The 20,916-nt window shown below is 40.2% G+C and overlaps 1 protein-coding gene across 5 annotated transcripts in view; it reads right to left on the bottom strand.

Annotated features, from left to right (window-relative positions):
* IL1RAP (interleukin 1 receptor accessory protein) overlaps positions 1-20,916 on the bottom strand; it is a 138,496-nt gene that overhangs the window by 46,639 nt on the left and 70,941 nt on the right. For all 5 annotated transcript variants that reach the window (XR_015240206.1, XR_015240207.1, XM_086674994.1 and 2 more), the window contains exons 3-4: positions 5,816-6,101; positions 1,206-1,392 (exon numbers count right to left, since the gene is read on the bottom strand). Coding sequence is in view for 3 of the 5 variants with exons in the window: in XM_086674994.1 (XP_086531120.1) it covers positions 1,206-1,392; positions 5,816-6,101 (473 nt within the window). In the remaining 2 variants the exon portion in view is untranslated. The remainder of the gene's footprint in view (positions 1-1,205; positions 1,393-5,815; positions 6,102-20,916) is intronic.

Raw genomic sequence — 20,916 nt, 5'->3', positions numbered from 1 at the left:
TAGGATCTTGAGATTTCCTGAGCCTCTTCTGCTCTTCCATTTTTAGCTGGTCCTTCTCTTTTCTTCCTCTGTATTGTCCTGATCCTGTTTATTTGTTTTCAAGTTTATTATTTATCTATTTATTTATTTATTTATTTATTTATTGAGAGCTCATGCACGTGTGAGAGGGGAAGAGAGAAATGGAGAGACAGAATCCCAAGCTGTCAGTGCAGAGCCCCATGTGGGGCTCGATCTCATGAACCATGAGATCATGACCTGAGCTGAAATCAAGAGTGAGACGCTTAACTGACTGAGCCACCCAGGTGCCCCAGTGATCCTGTTTACTTTTGATCACACTCCCAGCAGCTTGTCCTCAGTGGAGGTGGCATTTTATTCAGAGTTACAAGGCACTTGGACTATTTCCATCCCTTCAGAACTTCTTACTATGGGCCTCTTGGATTCACCTTCTATTTGAGAGCATAACTCTTCCTTATTTCAGCTGCTGTTCTCAAATTAGCCCACCTTACTTTCCAGTGAGTACCACTGGCTTTTGGGGGGTTCCCTATTGTCAAGTCTGCAAGGTACCACATTACTTCCATCTGCCCTCTTCCCTAGACACTGATTCTGTGTGTGGTTTTCCCATAAGTAGATGCATGTTTTACAAACACATGTAAATGTGGTCCAGAAGGGTTTAGCTTTGGCTTCTGTGGATATTTGAAGACATTAAACAACAATGCCACTACCCCAGGGGCCACCTCCAACACTTTCATTTTTGATTAAACAATTTCCAAGTCTCTTAGATGTGCAAAAGACCACAGAAGGATTGTGTCCACAAATGAGGGCAAACATAAACACACACACAAGTAATAATAAAATACAGTGTTGATTAATCAAGGTGTTGAAATACACCAGAAGAACGGGCAGCTGCTGGCCTCACTCAGCAGCCAGCAGAAGCATGTGGCATTTCTCCAATGGTATTTCATACGAAATTAATAGAAATATAGTAATTCTAGTTATCCACTGAATGTAATTTGGGAGATGGTGAATGGAGACAAAGCATTCTCTACCACTTTCTTTAAAATGGCACAAACTGAGGAAGTGATAAAAGATTTGTATAAAGCTATTAAGGAAGAATAAGAAATCTGATGGGCAAAATGGCATTCTCTACATTAACTCAACAGTTATTGGCATTTTAGAGAGGGCAAAATGCTCTTGAGCTTGCTTACCATATACCAAGTGATGGTTGGTTTGACACTGGAAGGAAAAAATCCATCTACATTTGGACAAGTGATCTTCTGAACACCATATTCTATATATAGTCTATGCACTGGGAGTTTCATGGAGGAATTGAAGCAGCTATCTTTCTGAACCACTTCAAGAGGAAATGCAACTTTGCTGCAATACGTGGTGTTCCTGAAAAGAGAAATACACAGTAAATGGGCAATCTCATTTTCATTTGATTTAACACAGCAATCCCATTGAAATGAGCTAAAGGAAATAATGCTACATATGGAGATTTCATTTATCCGTAAGTTCATGTAAGAATTAAATGTATTATGGAGGTATTTCCTGTACCAATTTGACATCACAAAATAAAAACAGACACCATTAACTACTATTGATATACTGAAATATTTACCTTTTAGGGTGACTGGGGATTGCACTTGTGTTTGAATGTCTGCACACATCATTTCATCTGCCTGGATAGGGCTCTTCTCCTCCCATCACCCCGCACTTAGACATTCCCTTGACTGAATTTATCATAGTTCAAACAAGGGCACGACCATGTGTATTTTCTTTTGTTCCTTGCATGTAATACAGTGTCTAAACTTTCAGAAGGCACTGAATAAATACATTATTTTTAATATTTATTTATTTTTAAGAGACAGAGAGAGACAGAGCATGAGCAGGGGAGGGGCAGAGAGAGAGAAGGAGACACAGAATCTGAAGTAGGCTCCAGTCTCTGAGCCTGATGCAGGGCTCAAACTCATGAACTGCGAGATCATGACCTGAACCGAAGTGGGACGCTTAACCAACTGAGCCACCCAGGCGTCCCTGAATAAATGTTTCTTAAATGAATGGAATGAATGTAATACATGCATCTACATATGGGAAAGCAATAAAGGGAACACAGATAATGAAAGTAACTGATCTTAGGGTGATGGGTAAATGGGTCATTCACTGTTCACCCTTGTTTTGTGATTTCTGTGTAAGGTGACAAACACATATTAGATATTCATTAACTGATTAATTGAGACTAAATACAATGAAATAGGGAGATGCAATTCCCCCCTTTCCAAGATGAGAAGAGGGGTGTTTAAAGATGACTTATGACAATGGTAATAAGGTGAGAAGAGAGAGTGGCAGCTTTGATTTCTACCTACAAAAAGCAAAAGGTCCACCATGTGAAAGAAGTATTCTTTTTTTTCTTAGTTTATTTACTTTGAGAAAGAGAGAGAGAGAGTACGAGCAGTGGAGTGGGGGAGAGAGAGAGAGAGAGAGATAATCCCAAAGCACTGACAGTGCAGAGCCTGATGCAAGGCTTGAACTCAAAGAACCATGAGATCACGACCTCAGCCAAAACCCAGAGATGGACACTTAACCGACTGAGCCACCCAGGCAACCCCTGGAAGAAATATTCTACAGTTGGAAATTATACAGAGGGTAATTTTCAGCTTTGTAAAATATATTCTCTGTTTAAAAAAAAAAAATGATGAACAGTGGTGGGACTGACTTTTCCAGCTCCAAAAGTAAAATATGGATGTTATCTTAAGAGGGACATTGAAGCAAGAATACAATTGGTTCAGTCTTAGAGGATGAATCTTTTTTTTTTATTTAAAAAAAATTTTTTTTCAACGTTTTTATTTTTGGGACAGAGAGAGACAGAGCATGAACGGGGGAGAGGCAGAGAGAGAGGGAGACACAGAATCGGAAGCAGGCTCCAGGCTCCGAGCCATCAGCCCAGAGCCTGACGCGGGGCTCGAACTCATGGACCGCGAGATCGTGACCTGGCTGAAGTTGGACGCTTAACCGACTGCGCCACCCAGGCGCCCCATTAGAGGATGAATCTTAATTTATGGCCTTAAATACATCAGGCCTTTGATTTTACATGGTTCAGTTTAAGGTCATTCTTCATTTAGGAATCACCTCAGGACAGTGGGAAGCTTCTGGTGTCCCCACCAGACAGGTTCACTTCTAGATTTTCTTTGGGGACACAGAATATTGGCAGACAGATAAACTGAATATATGGCCATCTGATAAGTATGGAAACTGCTAAGTAACATTTAAGGAATACTCAGGCCTAAACAGCCATACTGTTCCTGTAATGTAAAAGAAGATTAGAAAAGTTTGAGGAAGGGCTCTAGACAATTAGGAAACAGAAATAGAGATAATGAAACACTAAAATGCAGAGTAGACAACAAGGTCATCCAGAAACCTACTGATGACCCCTTCCCAAGTATTTCCTGATATCCACTACATGTGGAATGTTAATGGATTAACAACCATCAAAGATGAAAAGGAGGTCAAGGAGTTTAGGCTAATTTTCTCATTGGGTGGATACAGATACCAAAGTTATCAGATACTGACTTGCATGAGGTCACCAGCTAAGTAGGGTCAGGGCTGGGCAGATGGCCTAGTTTCTGTGTCTTTTCATCCAGTGCTCCTTCCACTATAATCTGTCTTAAACTCTCCTACAACGCTGTCTTGGGACATGAACAGTGGACACAGGCTCCTTGGAAGCCCACATGCTAGTCTAGAGTCCACTCCAATAAAACTAAAGAGTCAGGTGAAAATCTCAAATAGGCCTTCAGAAGTTACAAGGGACTCCCAAGGCCACAGTGATGAAAATGCTCTGTGACAGAGAAAAGGTCCTTTTTCACTTCATCACGACACAGCTTAAATATATGAAAACATAGTCATATTTCTCCGTTAGAGAATAGTTAATATCCATGAGAGACAAGGGGCACTCAGAAGAAGATGTGGAATTATCTATCATTATGTTATTCTCTGTTGTACTGGTATGTCATTCAGCCCTATTGTTATGGGCCGAACTGTGTCCCCCAAATCCCTATGTTGAATTCCTAACCTCCAATACCTCAGAATGTGGCCATATTTGGAGACAAGCCTTGAAAGAGGTAATTAAGGTAAAATGAGTATGGTGGGCCCTAATCCAATATGACTGATGTGCTTAGAAGAAGAGAATAGGACAGAGATGACACATAGGGAAGACCTTATGAAGACATGGGAAGAAGATGGATGTGTATGAACCAAGAAGAGAGAAATGTAATCAACCCTGATGACACATTGATCTTGGAATTCTAGCCTCCCAAACAGTGAGAACACACATTTCTAGTATTTAGTTACCAGTCTGCGGTATTTTGTTTTGGTAGCCATAGCAAACCAATGCACCTATTAAACAGCAGGAAACTATGTAAAAACAAAACACACACACACACACACACACACACACACACACACAAACCAAAAAAACAAAATAGTTATAAGCCATAAGCCAGATGGAAATTTAAACAACAAAGTAAAGCCTGGATGCTAAAAGGGGATCTTGGGAAAAAAGTAGCCAGAGAACTAAGCCTTAAAATGATTATTCTCTAGGGTTGCCTGGGTGGCTCATTTGGTTAAATGTCTGACTCTTGACTTTGGCTCAGGTCATGATCTCAGGGTCATGGGATGGAGCCCTGTATCCACCTATGCACTGAGCATGGAGCCTGCTTGGGGTTCTCACTCTGCCTCCCTCCCTCTCCCTGCTCCTACCATGCTTGCACACTCTCTCTCCCCCCCAAAATAAATAAATAAACATTTAAAAAATGATTATTCTTGGGGCTCCTGGGTGGTTCAGGCAGTTAAGTGTCTTGTGTGACTTCGCCTCAGGTTATGATCTCGAGGTTCGTGAGTTCAAGCCCCGCGTTGGGCTCTGTGCTGACAGCTGGGAGCCTGGAGCCTTCTTTGGATTCTGTGTCTTCCTCTCTCTTCCCCTCCCGCACTTGCTCTCTGTCTCTCTCTCTCAAAAATAAATAAACATTAAAAAACTTAAAAATAAATAAATAAATAAATAAATAAATAAATAAATAAATAAAAATAAATTATTATTCTTCAGAGGGAGCTCAGTTTTTTAAAGATTTTTTTTCAGAGCAAAAAACTATTAATTAATATTAATTAAAATAATAATAGAATGGGTATATTATGTAGTAAAATGCAAAATCTACATGAACTTTCAAGATTAAAAAAATTGATTTGAAAGAAATTTTGCAGTGTTGGTAGGGTGCTTTGGGTTACATTCTTCGATTCCCAATGATACGGTGTTTATTTGCTTCCTAGGGGATTTTGGTGAAAAAATTTGAAAGGCATTGCTCTAAATATATTTGATGGTTCCCAAATACTCTTTCTTCCATAAGGCATCGAAAGGCCTTACTCTGTGCCTGGAATTTTGAAAGATGCCAAGAATAACAGATATATATGGGTTCTAGTCCTCGCCCTCCTCATTGTCTAGGGAAATGAATGCCTCCAGGTAGGGCAGAAATGAAGGCAGGCTCTAATATCAGGGAAAAGGAACAAATAAACAAGATTCCAGCATTAGATAATCCTGATATATGCCAGGGTTTGAAAAGGAACCAGTTATAAAGAAAATTCTCAGGAGTACAGCCATTTTCTCTGTGCACCTCTTTCAGACAACCTCTGCTAAGCCACTGAGGTGAGGTGTAACTAACTCTTTCTAGATGCTTCCTTCCCCTCCCCAGCTTCATAGCAGATGCATCATCTGGAAAAAAGCCCAGGAACTAAAGGGAAAAGAGAAAGTCACCACCAAGAATCAGGCTACCTTAACATGCAGGTATAGTTGCCCGTGTCATTGAGGAGGGTGGGTCGGAACCAGAGCACATCTTTCTCCTTACTAATGCGGTTGTCAGGAAGGCGGAAGTTAATTGGCTCCTCCAAGTCCCGGTCCTGCCTAGTCCAATACCAGATCAGAGTAAGGCCAGCTGAATGGGCTGTGCTGTAGTTGTATTTCAAGAAATGTTCAAAGAGCGGGCATTTGATGCGAGCTGGCTCATCTTCAAACACTTGGATCTGCCTCATGGTGTCTAGTCCCCAGTCATCACAGCGCTCTGGAACGATCAGAAAAGAAAGGAAAGGCTGGTGAGTCATCTCATCTTAAAGGGCTGCAGAGAACATACCTTCCCCTTAGGACACCCAATCAATTCCAGGAACCCCCTTCTCTGGTCAGGTTTAGTAACCCTTCCGTAATAATTGCATGTCCTATGGGGAGCCTGGGTGGCTCAGTCAGTTAAGCATCTAACTTCAGTTCTGGTCATGATCTCCCAATTGGTGAGTTTGAGCCCCACGTTGGACTATGCACTGACAGTGCACAACCTACTTGGGATTCTCTCTCTCTCCCCCTCTCTGCCCCTCCCCCACTTGCATTCTCTCTCACTCTCTCTCTCTCTCTCTCAAAATAAATAAGCAAACTTTAATAATAATAATAATAATAATAATAATAATTGCATGTAATAGAAACCTGTGGTATGAAGAAATTATTTCTCTACCTTCCTTTATCATCTTTTGATTACCTCTTGGATAATGATTTGATCTTGTAACTTGATCCTACTGTACCCTATAAGGTATGATGGAGAATCTCACCTGAAAAAGAAATCATGTGCTCCTCTTTCACCCCTGTGGGAACAGAGGAGGTTCTACGAGGAAAATTGTAACTGAAAAGACAACCCTCAAGACTCTCAGTTCTTCCCAGGTCTCCTGATTTAGTGCCTAGATCTGCCCAGGCAAAGGTATCTACGTAACAGACTCACAAGCAAACCACATGTGTAATAAATAAAATGAAGTTCACCACTAAAGTTTGTGGTTGTTTGTCAAGGCAACATTTTTGTGGCAGCAGATAACCAAGAGAACAACTAAATTTGTGGCTACTTTAATTTTGATAAAAGCAAAGAATTGGAAGCCATGTGACATGCAGAAGAATTTGTAAGCAGTAAATCCTTAAGTAATAGATCTCTGAGAAATTTAACAAACTGGCTTTTCCAAGACTCAACAAATTACTATTATTTATAATCACTATGCTTTTATTTAGAAATACCTCTTAAAATCCAATATACAAAGAAAGAATGGGAAAGATCAAAATGTTGTCCACACCAATCCAAATATGACAGTAATTTTTTAAAATAAAACATCTATCTTACCAGATTCTTGAAATACATTTTCATTAAAGTTAAAAAGTTGCAGAATCAGCTCATTCAGTTTATAGGAAATTACAACTGTAGTTTTTCAGATACATATGTCAGATTGAATACATGCAACCAATTTCACTCCTTTCTGAAACTTCACTGAAACTAAAATAATGTTTCAAGACATAACCCCAAGTAATAGCAAGAATAGGAAAAAAGACAGGAACAACATCAAAATTGACAAGCTGTAATCAGTTCAGCACATTTAAACAGACAAATCCTAAACCGGCACGGAAGCCTGGAGAGCATACCAATGTACAACTCCGAATGCAGAAAAGACCCAGAAGGAACTGTCAGCCCTGAGATAAGGAATCACCAGTGCCATTCACCCAATATTTCCGGGTTCTCTTCTAGGCTGAAGACTCCACTTTTCCACCCCTCTGAAGGAGAGGCCATGTGACTAAATTTGGCCAATATGATGTAGTGAGTGTCACTTGTGTTGATTAATTTAAGGGCTAGAGCATATTTTATCATGTTCCCTTTTTGTCTGCCTTGGCAAATATAAAAGCACAGGGATTGAGCCTCCTTTAACTTGGGCCCCTTGATGTAGATGACATAAAACAAAGGAAAAAAAACAGAAAGCAGAGAACCATCAATTAAATAAGTCAATGAAAACAGACTTACACCACAAAACTATTTTTTTTTTTAACTGGAAAAAGAGAAGATGCTATAAAGAACCAGAGAGTAAGAAAGGAGACCAAAAAAAAAAAAAAAAAAAAAAAAAAAAAAAAAAAAAAAAAAAATGGTCACTTACAAAAGACCAGGGATCAGAATGGCTTTGGAACTTTCAAAAACAAGATTGGAAACTGGAAGATAATGAAGCAATGTATGTGAAGGGGAATTATTTTCAATTTTGAAACTAAACCCAAAGAAACAATCAAGTGTGAAGGTGGCATTTTCAGGCACATCAAGACTCAGTAATTTTACTTCCCATATGTTCTTTATCATGAGGCTTCTGAGGGATTTGTGTTAGTAAAATGAGAGGGAAAAAAAGTAAATTATGAGATAAAGGAAGAAGGGATCCAGTTCAAGACAGAGGGGAAAGGAATCTCCAGAATAACAATGAAGGAGATTCTAGGCACACAGCTATGCAGCAGGGCTTGGTGATGAACCAGGGTAAGTAGAAGGGGATGGAAATCTCCAATTAAAAAAATAATAATAATTGTAACTAATAAATTACCTGATGAAATTAGCGCTATGGAAAATTATGCTGAAAGGCAACTGTAAAGTATGAAACAGTTATCCAGAAGATCCAAATTAAAGTGAGCCTATGAAGGCAAGGCAATTAATAACTTCCAAAAGTAAGAAAGTAAACATAATCATAGTTCATTAATATGTGAAGGCATATTAATTAAATGATTATTGATTCAAATATTGTAGCACATACGTAGAGAAGAATGGGTAAATAAAGGAGAGGGTATGGCCATTTAAGAGAGAAATCTCATTTACTATAAGTAAAAAGTGAGGGGCGCCTGGGTGGCTCAGTCGGTTAAGCGTCCGACTTCGGCTAAGGTCATGATCTCACAGTTTGTGGGTTTGAGTCCTGTGTCAGGCTCTGTGCTGACTCTCAGATCCTGGAGCCTGTTTCGGATTCTGTGTCTCCCTCTCTCTCTGGCCTTCCCCGTCTCTGTTTCTCTCTGTGTCTCAAAAATAAGTAAGCGTTAAAAAAAAAAAAAAGTGAAAAAAAAATAATGCCCAGAGTTGGCTACATGAAAAATGACAATAGGCACAAATTGATTAGCAAAATATAGATAGGAAATGCCAGAAGAAATCAATAAAATACCTAAAAGTGGTGGCTTCTGAAGAAAAGAGCTAGCAGATGTGAGGCAACTTTAGGCAGAAAGAGTACAATTATTTTGGTGTAAACCTTTTAATATATTGGCCTTAAAAAAATCTCTGTGCGTGATTTCTTTGAGCATAATTAACCTCATAATTAGAAGAAAAAAGGGAAGGAAAGATGGTAGGAAGGAAGGGAGCGCGTACCTATCATGCAATACAATTGGCAAAGCCAATCTCCGTGTTTCACCACCCTAATCATATTAACTTTCCGTTAGGACAAAAAAAAAAGTCTTGATTTCACTTTTTAATTCCAAAATTTGTATCAGTGTGCTTTGGCACGGCAGTCATTCACTTTTGAATTATAAGGTATAGTTTAAAAGAAAAAGAGTGACAGGCAGCTGGGCTGCTGATGGTATCTGGAACGTCACCATACTGTTTGTCACCTGAAGGGAAAAGATGCTCCTGCCTTCTGTATTTCATAAAAATATGCTTTAGGCTGTTCCTACAGGCACCTCCCTCAAGAGGTCTTTCTATGTCTCCACATGTGGATGATGGTAGAGGCAAGGCTATCAAATGAAAGTTAACATCCTTCTTGCAACTCTGCTCCCTAATACGTCTCAATTCAGATCACCCCAACCTGGGCCAGTAGACAGCAGTTCTCACGCCATGACTGTCATAACAGGATCCCTGGTAAACCAGACAGAAAGAGGAGACCCTTCTGAGGGTTAATGGCACGTTGATTAAAGGAGACTTCCTGACACCGATATTACAAATTGTCACTTTGTTTGGTGCCTGGAGGTCTTTACAGTCCTGGGAATGATGAATAGTAAGATGGATGATAAGTGACAGGTCCATTTTTCTTTTGTAAAAGTAGGAGAATGCAGACTGTGAAAAGGGGGATGAGCAGACCGCGAGTGTGACATCTCAACCGCAAGCACGTACTCAGACCAACCGAGGAGGAAGTAGGACATGGAACTCCGGTGACCACTGGGGCAGATGTGGCAGAGACCGGCTTAATGTTCCCGAACCCTGGTTTCCCTTGGCCCATATGGAAACTACATATCCTTGGCAACTGAATTGGGGCCATTTGGTTTGGTTCTGGCCAATGGATGCAGCTGGAAATGTTTTAACCTGAAACTCCCAGCTTAACCTACGAAGCTTTCTCCTTCCCTCACATGGAGTCCCTGAGGGCCAGAAAATTTTGAATAACATAGTATCACAAGATGGAAGGAGCCTGGATCCCTGCCACTGTTTGGAGCAGAGCTCCTTGGAAATGCCATCTCACTTTCAGGGGGCTGTGATTGAGTGAAGAAATCAACTTCTACTGCGTTCAGCCACTGAGATGTGGGGGGCATATTGTTACAGTAACTAGTATTTCCATCTTTCTTACACTAACTAGTATTTCTACCTTAACTAACAGAAGGCAGGATTCTCCTTTTATCGCATAACTTAATACATCAAGAGCAGACACATTTTAAAACAGCTTTTGTTAAAGTCCCTCACATACTAAAATTTAAATGCAGATCACTTAGATTTTTGGCTGATTCCATAGACTTAAAATATTTTCAATCAATTTAAATGCAATTCATCTTAAAGTGGCAAATAAATCACTATACCTACTAGGTATCTCCCTTACAGATTGTCCCATGGGCCAAGTAAACATATCTATAAAGTGAATCAGCCTCCTTTACAACAGGGACTGAAAAATACACATATCGGCATTCCTAAACATTAGCCAAAAAAAAAAAAAAAAAAAAGGTATTATTGAGATTTTTCTTTGGGGTGTTTGTCCATTTGAAATTTGTTCTCTGAGTTTTTAAGTTTCCCTCGCCAGCCACCCGAGGGTATTTTGTTGGAGCTTTTTAAATTATTCAATGAACAAATAAAAATAAAATCTATGGCAACAGGCTGGAGTGTCATGTAATACCAAATTAATTATATGACTCACTGCAGGCACCAGCTGAAGAAAAGACTGGGGAAAAGGCTGCTATGCAAATATATTTGTCTCTAATAACAGCAAAGGGAATTTAGCAAATTATTGGCAGAGCGAATTACTTTTTTGTTTAAAATGTCCCTTCTTACCCGGTGTGCTCCACAGTGGAAGTCCTCTCTCAACTGGCCGCTCGACATGGGGAGCCACAAAGTCATCATTTCCCTCAGCCAAAGGATTTCTTTAGGCTGAGGCTGGGTGGCACAGAGGACTAATGGAATGTGCAAAGCTTCCCAAAGCCAAGTCACTGGAAAATCCAACCCACGCTCCTGACAGCAATTAGCATTTATATAGCAGGGTATACATTTTAACTAATTAATCTCACAACACCCTCTTGGGCTTTCATGCCCATTCCCACATTACATGCCAGGAAACGGAGACAGAGAGATTAATTGACTTACTTTTGCCTGACTGGTAGCACAAATAAAGGCTTCCTGAACATAGATCTAGGATGCTTGTCCCTAATCTGTGCTCACACATTCAAAGCAAGATATTTCCCACAGGAAAAGCTATTCATATATTTGTATTTATTAAATATTCATTCAGAATCTGCTGGGAGCAAGGCACTGGGCTGGGAGCTGGGTAGAAAGATATGTAGATATAAAAACTTAGGAAGCTCAGGTATAAAAAAAAAAGGGAAAGATTTAAATGTTGGACGACTTCAGGTAGAATTACTTTCCATATGTGATTAATCGCCATATGCCACTTAATTGACATATAACCTTGGGCAAATTCTTCCCCTCTCAGACTCAGTTTTTGCATGTGTAACATGCCTACCTTAGAGTGTTGAGTGAGGATTAAGGGGCTTAGTAAAATACAAGGAGCTCAGGACATATTGGGCTGCACTTGCATCATAAATCTGAATAGGACCTTGCCTGTCAAGAAGTTGACAATCTTGGAAAAAGAAAGATTAAGTGAAAATACCTGGTGGAATGAACCAACTATTATAATAGGCTATCATATGATTGTATTACATTATATTAGGGTAGGGGAAGCAAATGGTAATCTTGAGATTGGATTGTGATCAGAAACAATCCTTTTTCATATCCTCAGCTGGAACTCAATATGCTTTAAAAACCGTCCCACCAGTAAATTTCAGTAGTCTTATCTAAGCCTGAGGGCAGAGACTAAGTATAATGAAAAGGCTGGTTTTATAACCCATTCTTATAGCTTTGCTTAATTTTGTTTTTCTAGTGGTATACGTGGCTTCTCAGGAAATATTAGCCGGGGACTGTGGTCTAGGGAGAATCCAAGGTGTGAGTAATGTTGAATGACCTGCACAATGACAAAGAGTAAGTCAACAAGTTGAGTGTGGGCAAGTTTCTGAGGCAAGATAGAGGAGTGCCAGACGCCGGAACATTAGCAGGAGCCCTAATAGAGGAGGCATATGGCACAAAGCACAGAGCACCACAGTTGGGGACAACAGATATTATTTAAAGACAGGCTTTGGCACCTGAATTTATTAATTCATTAAAAAATTACACAGTGAGCATCCTGCCATGGGTCAAGCTCAGGATGCACTGGTGAACAAAACAAAGGTCTCATGGAGCCTACCTCCTAACACAGGGAGACTGACAATCAAATAAGAAAAGTATAGGGGTGCCTCGGTGGCTCAGTCGGTGAAGCGTCCGACTTCAGCTCAGGTCATGATCTCGCGGTTCATGAATTCGATCCCTGCGTCGGGCTCTGTGCAGACAGCTCAGAGCCTGGAGCCTTCTTCAGATTCTGTGTCTCCCTCCGTCTCTGTCCTCCCCTGCTCATGTTCGTTCTTTCTCTTTCTTTCTTTCTTTCTTTCTTTCTTTCTTTCTTTCTTTCTTTCTTTCTTTCTTTCTCAAAAATAAACATTAAACATTTTTTTTTAATAAATAAGAAAAGCACAGAGTATTTTGGAAGGTTAGTCAATGGAACAAAGAAAAACATAAAACCTGGTAAGAGGGATCAGGAATGAGGGAGAGGGAAGAGTGAAGAAGGAGGAATTTACAATTTTAAAGAGGGCAGTCAGGGTGAGTCCCTCAGCCATTACGAACCTCAGGTCCTAAAACCAAAACTTCAAGCTCATACTACAGAGGAGTTATGAAAACTGAATGAGCCTAAGACATAAAGTACGATAGCAACTGTAAAGTTCTATGCACATATTAGTTACAATTAATCTGTGTGCTGCCATTTTCTATGTGACCTTTGGAAAACGATTTTCTCACTCTTGTCTATGGAAGAAACTGCTAGTCATGTCCCACTGACTTTGTCCCCACACTCCCCTTCTTCAAAAGTATGGGAATTTTCATCTGGGCACATAGCCATTCAGAAGAAAGACTACATTTCCCAAGCTTTCCCCTCACTTGGATGTGCTCAAGTGGCAAGTTCTAATCATTGGAATATATTTGAAATTTCATGTGGTAGATTCCAAAAACATTTTTTTTCTTTTTATTATTATTATTATATTTTGAGAGAGCATGCACATGCACACATGAGCAGGGGAAAGGGCAGAGGGAAGAAAGACAGAGAGAGAGAGAGAGAGAGAGAGAGAGAGAGAGAGAGAGAGAGAGAATATTAAGCAGGCTGTTATGCTCAGTGTTGAACCCCATGCCCGGCTCGATCTCCCAACCCTGAGATCATGACCTGAGCTGAAATCAAGAGTCAGACACCTAACCGACCGAGCCCCCCAGGTGTCCCTGAAAACATTTCTTGAGAGATACTGGTATGTTCCTAGGCTCCGGCTCCCATCCCATTTCTTCCATCCTGCTGCTTGGAACAGGGACGCTACATCATGGAAGACAAGAATGAAGGGCACACCTAACAGATGGTGGAATGTGAAAGTGAAAGGCATAAAGTAAGGTGCTGCCTTACCAGCCCTCAGCATTCTAGCTCTAGATTTTACATAAGAAAGAAACTTTCCCATATTGCTACTCAAAGTGTGGTTCACAACCCACCAGCATCATCAGCACCTTGGTAGCTTGTCAGAACTGAAGATCTTTAGGCCCCACCCAGACTAACTGAATTAGAAACTACCGTTTAACAAGATTTTCAGATTATTCCTAAGCACATTAACATTGGATAAGTATTAGTTTAAACCAGGATTGTTTTGTGTGTCCTTAGTCACAGTTGATCATCATACTGAAGGATAACAATGTCTTATTTCATCTATTAAAGTAGGCAGATTGTTGAATAAATTGTGAGGTTTATCCACCCCATAAGTCTATGTCTCTTTGATTAGTTACGTTTAAAAAATATTTTCTTTTTTGTTCCTCAATGGAAAAAAAAATGCTTAAAATAGCAGGATATTCTTCTAGCAAAGTTCTATAGCAAACAACTGGTTTAAAAAAAAATCTACAAACTGTATTTCCTAGAATATGATGTAAGTAGAAAAATATCATTAAAAGAGGTATTTTTTTTTTTATCCAGGGGAGAGCTACCCAAACAAAAGTCTAGAAAATGTTTCTGAAGTTCTGTGGTTATCAACTAAGCTTTGAAAAGAAGAGAGAGAAGTGAGGGGTGGGGGAGGAAGAGCCGGAGAGGCTGTGAGCATCCATCAGAAATCCTCATGTCGCTTGTACTGTTCAACAACACTGAGCTAATAACTCGGCAGATGGTTTTCCTGGACCAGATAATTAGACATACCTTACTCCCACCAAAAAAGGGAGTTTTCTTGATTGAGTAATTTGAAGAAAATAAGAAATAGCCCTGAGCAGATGAGAAGATTTGTGAGATAAAGAAAGCATGCCAGATTCAGAAAGCTGGTTGATGGGGGCAGGGGGTGGGGGATCCGCATGCGACAGCCTCAGTTTTGCAGATGTCATTAGAGCTTGTTCCTAGGACAAATTTTATTCCCGATTGTGTGCTGCTCCTTCCTGTAGCACCAGACTTTCATCTTTACCCTGCCCTAAAGACTGTTACTTTATATCAATTAAAAGGGGTGGGTCTGGCCAGTTCTTTTACAAAATGTGGAGCAAATAATTACCAGGCAAAGACGAAAACAAAGAAATAACGTAAAGGAAGAGGTAAAAGAGGAAAATGAACCCTCACCGATGAAAACATCCAAACCCATGAAGTGTAAAGCCAGAACATATACCATTGTCACTGATACTTAAAGTTACAAAATCACATTATCTAAAAGATGACTGAGAGTTGGGGTTTTTCAGAGCCTAATTATCATCACAGAGCCAGTACACCAGGCTCTCTGAACAGTATGGTTTTCATTCCGTCTCTGTCACGTGGAAGTTCCTTTCTGACTTTCTGAACATGAGTGCCACGTTCTACAAAGTTTCCCTCGTGGTAGAGGATGTGAGGAAAAACCCCGGGGTCTCCATCTCCAGAGAATTTTACAGTCCCTAGGTCTAGAAGAGCTGCTGAAGGTCTGCAGGCTCTTTCTTGGTCTCCATGAAGTCAGTTCACAACCGGTTTTTGGAGCTCCAACAAAAGGATGCTTAATCATGTGTTAATGTCCAAGTAGGGTCCAACAGACCCCCTGCCTGCTGCTGTGCATAATCAAGAAGAACACGGAATAGCATCATCTAATAGCCACCTACAAAAGGCTCTGTTTCTCCCATCAAAGTTGCAGCAGGGGTTAGCAGGCTAAAGAATGGATTCTGGGTGTGCTGCCTCTGTACCATGGTTCTATTATTTTGTTTAAAAAAAAAATTCTTGTAATGAGCATCCTCATGTAGCTGAAGGGAATGATTTTCTTTGCAGGGCTGTTGTGACCATACATAAACTGGCTTATGTCAAGTGTGGCACAGCACACTGGAGAAACTCTAAGCAGTCATTATCTGGTTTCTATGGTTTTTTTTTTTTTATCCCCAAGAAATCTTTTCTAATCTGTGATTAAGATGTAAAGATCCAATTACCATTCTCATATAATAATCAAGCAGCCTTCACTCTCTATTTTCATTATTACATAATATTTATTCAGGGTCCTATGAGTGCCAGCGGCTATAAACAAAATGCAGGGAAAAACATGATCTCTGCCTTCAGATTTCTATTCAAGAAACAGGTTGTCAGCATTAGAAGTAAAGGTATTTCACACTCTATCATAGAATCCCAGAACATAAGGATTTTAGGTCTGCTTGTAGCCTCCAGTGTTGGTAGAATAGCTGGTAATACCCCATACCACAGATGAGTGAATGAAGCTAAGAGAGAATAAAAACAGGTCTGAGACATGAGCCAACAATCGATGACAGAGGTGTGAAGGGACCAAACCACATCTCCTATATCCCGAAACAACTTTCCCTCTGGCGTATACAGTACCTAGTCTCTGAAGTCTGGCAATCCTAGTTCAAATTCTTGTTCTGTCACTTCCTAGCCATGTGAGTACCCACAAGCAAATTAAATATCCTATATGCCAAAGCAGGCTAATCTGAAGATTAAATGGGACAATACTTTTAAAGTATTTAGCAGAGAGCTGTTCATTGGTCCTATTATTTATACTGCATTCCTCTCTGAATTCCACGCTGAGTATGGCCAATTTCAAACTGAATATGGCCCAACAAATGTTGTTAACATTTAAACTATGGGGACTTGCCCCTAACAAAGTGTTTGAGGGTATTGGACTGCAAGGCAGTTTTAAAAACATTCAGAATAACACTTTCATTTTACAAACGGGGCAACTAAGCCCAGAGAGCTAACTTGATAAATGGCACTGAGCTCACGAGTGGCAAGCACAGAATCGCTTCTTTTTGATCCAAATGTCATTTCCTTTCTCTTACATCATCCGGGTAAAATAGATATTCCTAAGACATATCTCCAGAAACACTCCTAGTTGGTACTGGGCACGTAAGCAGTACAATATTATATTCCTCTTCCAAATAGAGGATGAAATAGGCAAAATAGCAAACCTCAGAATAGTGGAACAAATAGCATTAACAATGGACTGCAGATGATAACTTTGCGTGCATTCTATGTGATCAAGCCACACAACTATTCTTTTCCTCCCACTCATACTATAGGTAAAGACACTGGTATGTGGATCTTGTCTTTGAAGCTGAAAACAAAGTAGGTGGTAATGCGGACCATACTTGGGGCACCTGGAAAGAAGGATCCTGTTTCCTCATGTGTAATAATGCATGAAGCAAAATACACTGCTAATGGCTACCACATAAAATGGTTGACAGGGGTAAAAAAGGTCATACACAAAAATACCATAGGTTCAGGTGCACAGTATGAACCTAATAAATTTTAGCTACGATTATGTTGATTTTCATAGATGAGGGAATTAAGACCTAGAAAGATAGCAGGGAAAACAAATTATTGTGTGTATTGGCTTGTTAGTTTTTACTGCACTTTACCAGAGCCAGGGAAAGAAAACACAAAATTAAGACTTGAATCCTAAAATGTAGAAAGCAGGCTAAGCATGGACTGACTTCTTAAATTAGTGTAGATAACTCAAGCAATCACTTTCCCACTCAACAGTGAGGTGGAAATTTAAAGGCCCTCTAGGTACTCTGGGGCACATGGGTGGCTCAGTCAGTTAAGCATCAGACTTCAGCTCAGGTCATGATCTCATGGTTCATGAGTTAGAGCCCCACGTCGGGTTCTGTGCTGGCAGCTCAGAGCCTGGAGCCCGCTTTGGATTCTGTGTTTCCCTCTCTCTCTGCCCCTACCCCATTCGTGCTCTGTCTCTATCTCTCAAAGATGAATAAACCTTAAAAAAAAAATTGCTTTAAAGGCCCTCTAGGTACTCAACTGGTCTTCGTGCCCTCCATCTCTACATCAGAAATCCCAACAAAGGTTCAAGGAGCCTTGTTCAGTGAAAGTACATCAATGGCCTTGAACTCTCAATTAGGAGCTATCTGATTCCTCCACCTCAAGACTTGCAGCCATATTCTACACACAACTACAAAGCCAAAGGAAAGAACATCTTGTGAGCCTTGCCAGCAACCTCCCCAGCAATTTCTCAGGAAATTGCCTGGAGTAAAAGGGCATTTGAGATCTTCATCACCTGCCAGGATGAGACACAGGCTACAATCCTGCCACTGCATTTAAGAGAGGCATCACCTGTGAAATGCCAGTGCAGTCTCATTCAATTTTAATAATGTGTCAAGCATGTAGATTTTTCTTGAAGGCTGGTCGTGACAAGCAGAAGACAAAAGATTCTGAGAGAAAATCAGGTGAAGCAAACATCAGAAGCTGAGAGCATAAGCAGTGGGGATTGGGGAAACGTCTGGCTGTGAATGATGAGGGGGTGGTGGGAAGGATTCATGAGGGAGGAGTCCAGAGTGGCTGGGTTTTCAGTGGCTCCTTGGCTAGAGAACAGTGTCAGCTCCCAAGAGGAGGAGCAGATCCTGGGAAGATAAAAGCCAAGATACAATCATGGTCCACCTTTCTAAATATTTAAGTCACTTATAATCCACTATGCACCTTAGAAAACCACTACACATTGGAGTAGGAAGGGATCCTTCTGAATCACCCAGGATGACACATTATACAGATTAGGCTCTGAGCCCAGAGGGGTGACAGAGTGCTTGAGTGAAAGACTGGTTAGTAACAGAGGCAGGATGAAACCTTCCAGGTCCTAGTTATTTGCCCCATATCACGTTATCTTTTGCTTATAAAACCAACTATGAAAGAGAGTTCACAATGCACTTAAATCAATCAGTCTTTGCTTGTCTTTTCTCCCTGGATGTCAGAGGTTGAATTTTTATACCTATATCTATGTTCAGTTTGTTTGTTTGTTTGTTTTTAAGTCTAGTTGACATACAATGTTACAATAGTTTCAGGTGTACAACATAGTGATTCAACAACTCTATACATTTCGCCATGCTCACCACAAATGTAGCCACCATCTGCTCCCATACACTCCTATGACCCTACATTCAGCTCTTGACTCGCTGTAGTCTTAAGGTTGAGGACATTTGCCTCTAACATATATAGTGCTGAAGAGAAAGCGGGAACCACAAACCAAATTTTCTGAACTCCAGAGCTCTTAAAATTTAGGGAGCAAAACAGGAGAAGGAACGTTTCATATATGACGTAAAAGCAGTTTAACTCCAGAGAAATCAAAATGTAGAATCTCTCCTATAATATCCTTATTGTTAACCCCCTTTCTCATGACACACATGTTCCCTCTCAACACACATACACCAGTGGTCTGCCACTGAAAAGCAGCAATATAATTACTATACATTAGAAAAACAAAAATAACATAAATTGGTGCAAGATCAGGAAAAGGATCTGCTGTCATTGCCAAGAGGGCTTTTAGGTGCTTCATGGTACAAGTAAAGCTGTTGTGGTATATATATCTCAGGGGGGATGTGTTCATCCAGGTATAAATCCCAAAGCAAAACTGTCCGGTCCAGAATGCTCATCTCTGGGCATTTTCAGTCTCCCAATGCTATAGTTCTCTACCTCATGGAGAAACTGATTATGAAGGTGGTTGATTAGAAACACAACATCTTGTTTCCATACTCTTAGAGGCAGGAAAATGTGTCAAACTCATCACTTAGGAATCATTGTTTTCTTTCCCCTACCACATCTCATCCAAGATTACAAATCCATGATTGTTAACAGAATCCACAATAATTTATGTTTTACATGGCAGTTTCAGACACATTATATCCTTTTATCACACAATGAGGCGTTGTTGCCCTGTTTTGGAGTTTGGAAAGAGGCTCAGCATGACTTGGAAAACTCATGGTGCTGGTGGGCAGAGTTTTCTGAGTCCAGAACCAATGACCCTCCCAGAGCCAGTCCTTTCTCCATTAACCCTCTCAGGCTCTCTTGTATCATGCTCAGTCCTTTGATTTCCAGTTTAAAGACTTTATACATAATTTCTTCCCTCAATTCTTCCCACTCATATTCTTTATGTTAACAAACATCTCAAACTATGTTTTTTCCTTCTGTCTTAAAAAAACCTTTTTTTTGTTTATTCATTTTTGAGACAGAGAGAGAGTGAGCAGGGGAGGGGCAGAAAGAGGGAGACACAGAATCCAAAGTAGGCTCCAGGCTCCGAGCTGTCAGCACAGAGCCCAACATGGGGCTCGAACTCATGAACCAGGAGATCATGACCTGAGCCAAAGTCAGAGTCTTAACCGACTGGGCCACCCTGGTGCCCTCTTTCCTTCTGTGTTCTAGCCAACTAGCTACTGAACCTTTGTTTGAATATAGGAATGCAATCTCAGACAGATATCTTTAAATTTCCTTGACACTAAATATATAGTTCCTGAGGTACCTTTTGTAGTGTTCTCTATAGAGAATAACAACATAGGGTTGGGGCACCTGATTTCTTATCCTAACTCTGTCAGTGTGACCACCACCATCATTATTATTAGAACTACCACAACCAACTAATAGTGAATGCTTCCCATATACCAGCTATTAAGTGATTTACTTTTGCTATCTCTTTTAATTCTCCTAACCATTCTTTCAGATAGCTTTATTATTGCCCCCACTTAATAAATGAGGAGCATGAGTCTTAGGTAAGTTAAAGAACATCCACATGATTACACATAGTTAATTAATTAAACAAGGAGGCCATTAGACTCAGGTGGTTTTAATGCCTTAGCAGCCTACCTAAGCAAACCAAAGCCTAAGCCTGTAATGTCTCAAGGTCAAAAAATCAAAACCCAAGGCAACTGATTACAAACAGCCAACTAGACTTTATCAGGTAATGCAACTACTTAAGCTATCGTCAAATGAACAGTTCTCTTCTTTGCTTCCACCTCTTCTCTAGAAAAGTCTTGCCCCCACTTCCCATTGTTGAAGTGCTCCCAATGACTTCCAGTTTGGTACTGCCTAATTCAAATTGATTTTTTTGCTCAAATAAACTCTTAAAATTTTTAATATGCCTCAGTTTATCTTTTAGCAATAGTAAGTTTGTGACAGAGGATTCTAACACAGATCTGCCTCATTCCAGACCTTAAAATTTAACCCTGACTGTGCCCAAGTAACTTCCCTTTTCTTGCATCCAGCTTTCTCATGTATAAT

This window comes from Puma concolor, chromosome C2 (assembly GCF_028749965.1).
Source record: "Puma concolor isolate L17-30 chromosome C2, mPumCon1.1.hap2, whole genome shotgun sequence".
Classification (NCBI taxonomy): domain Eukaryota; kingdom Metazoa; phylum Chordata; class Mammalia; order Carnivora; family Felidae; genus Puma; species Puma concolor.
Note: the sequence above shows the minus strand (reverse complement) of the source record. Positions and strands in the feature narration are given on the sequence as shown.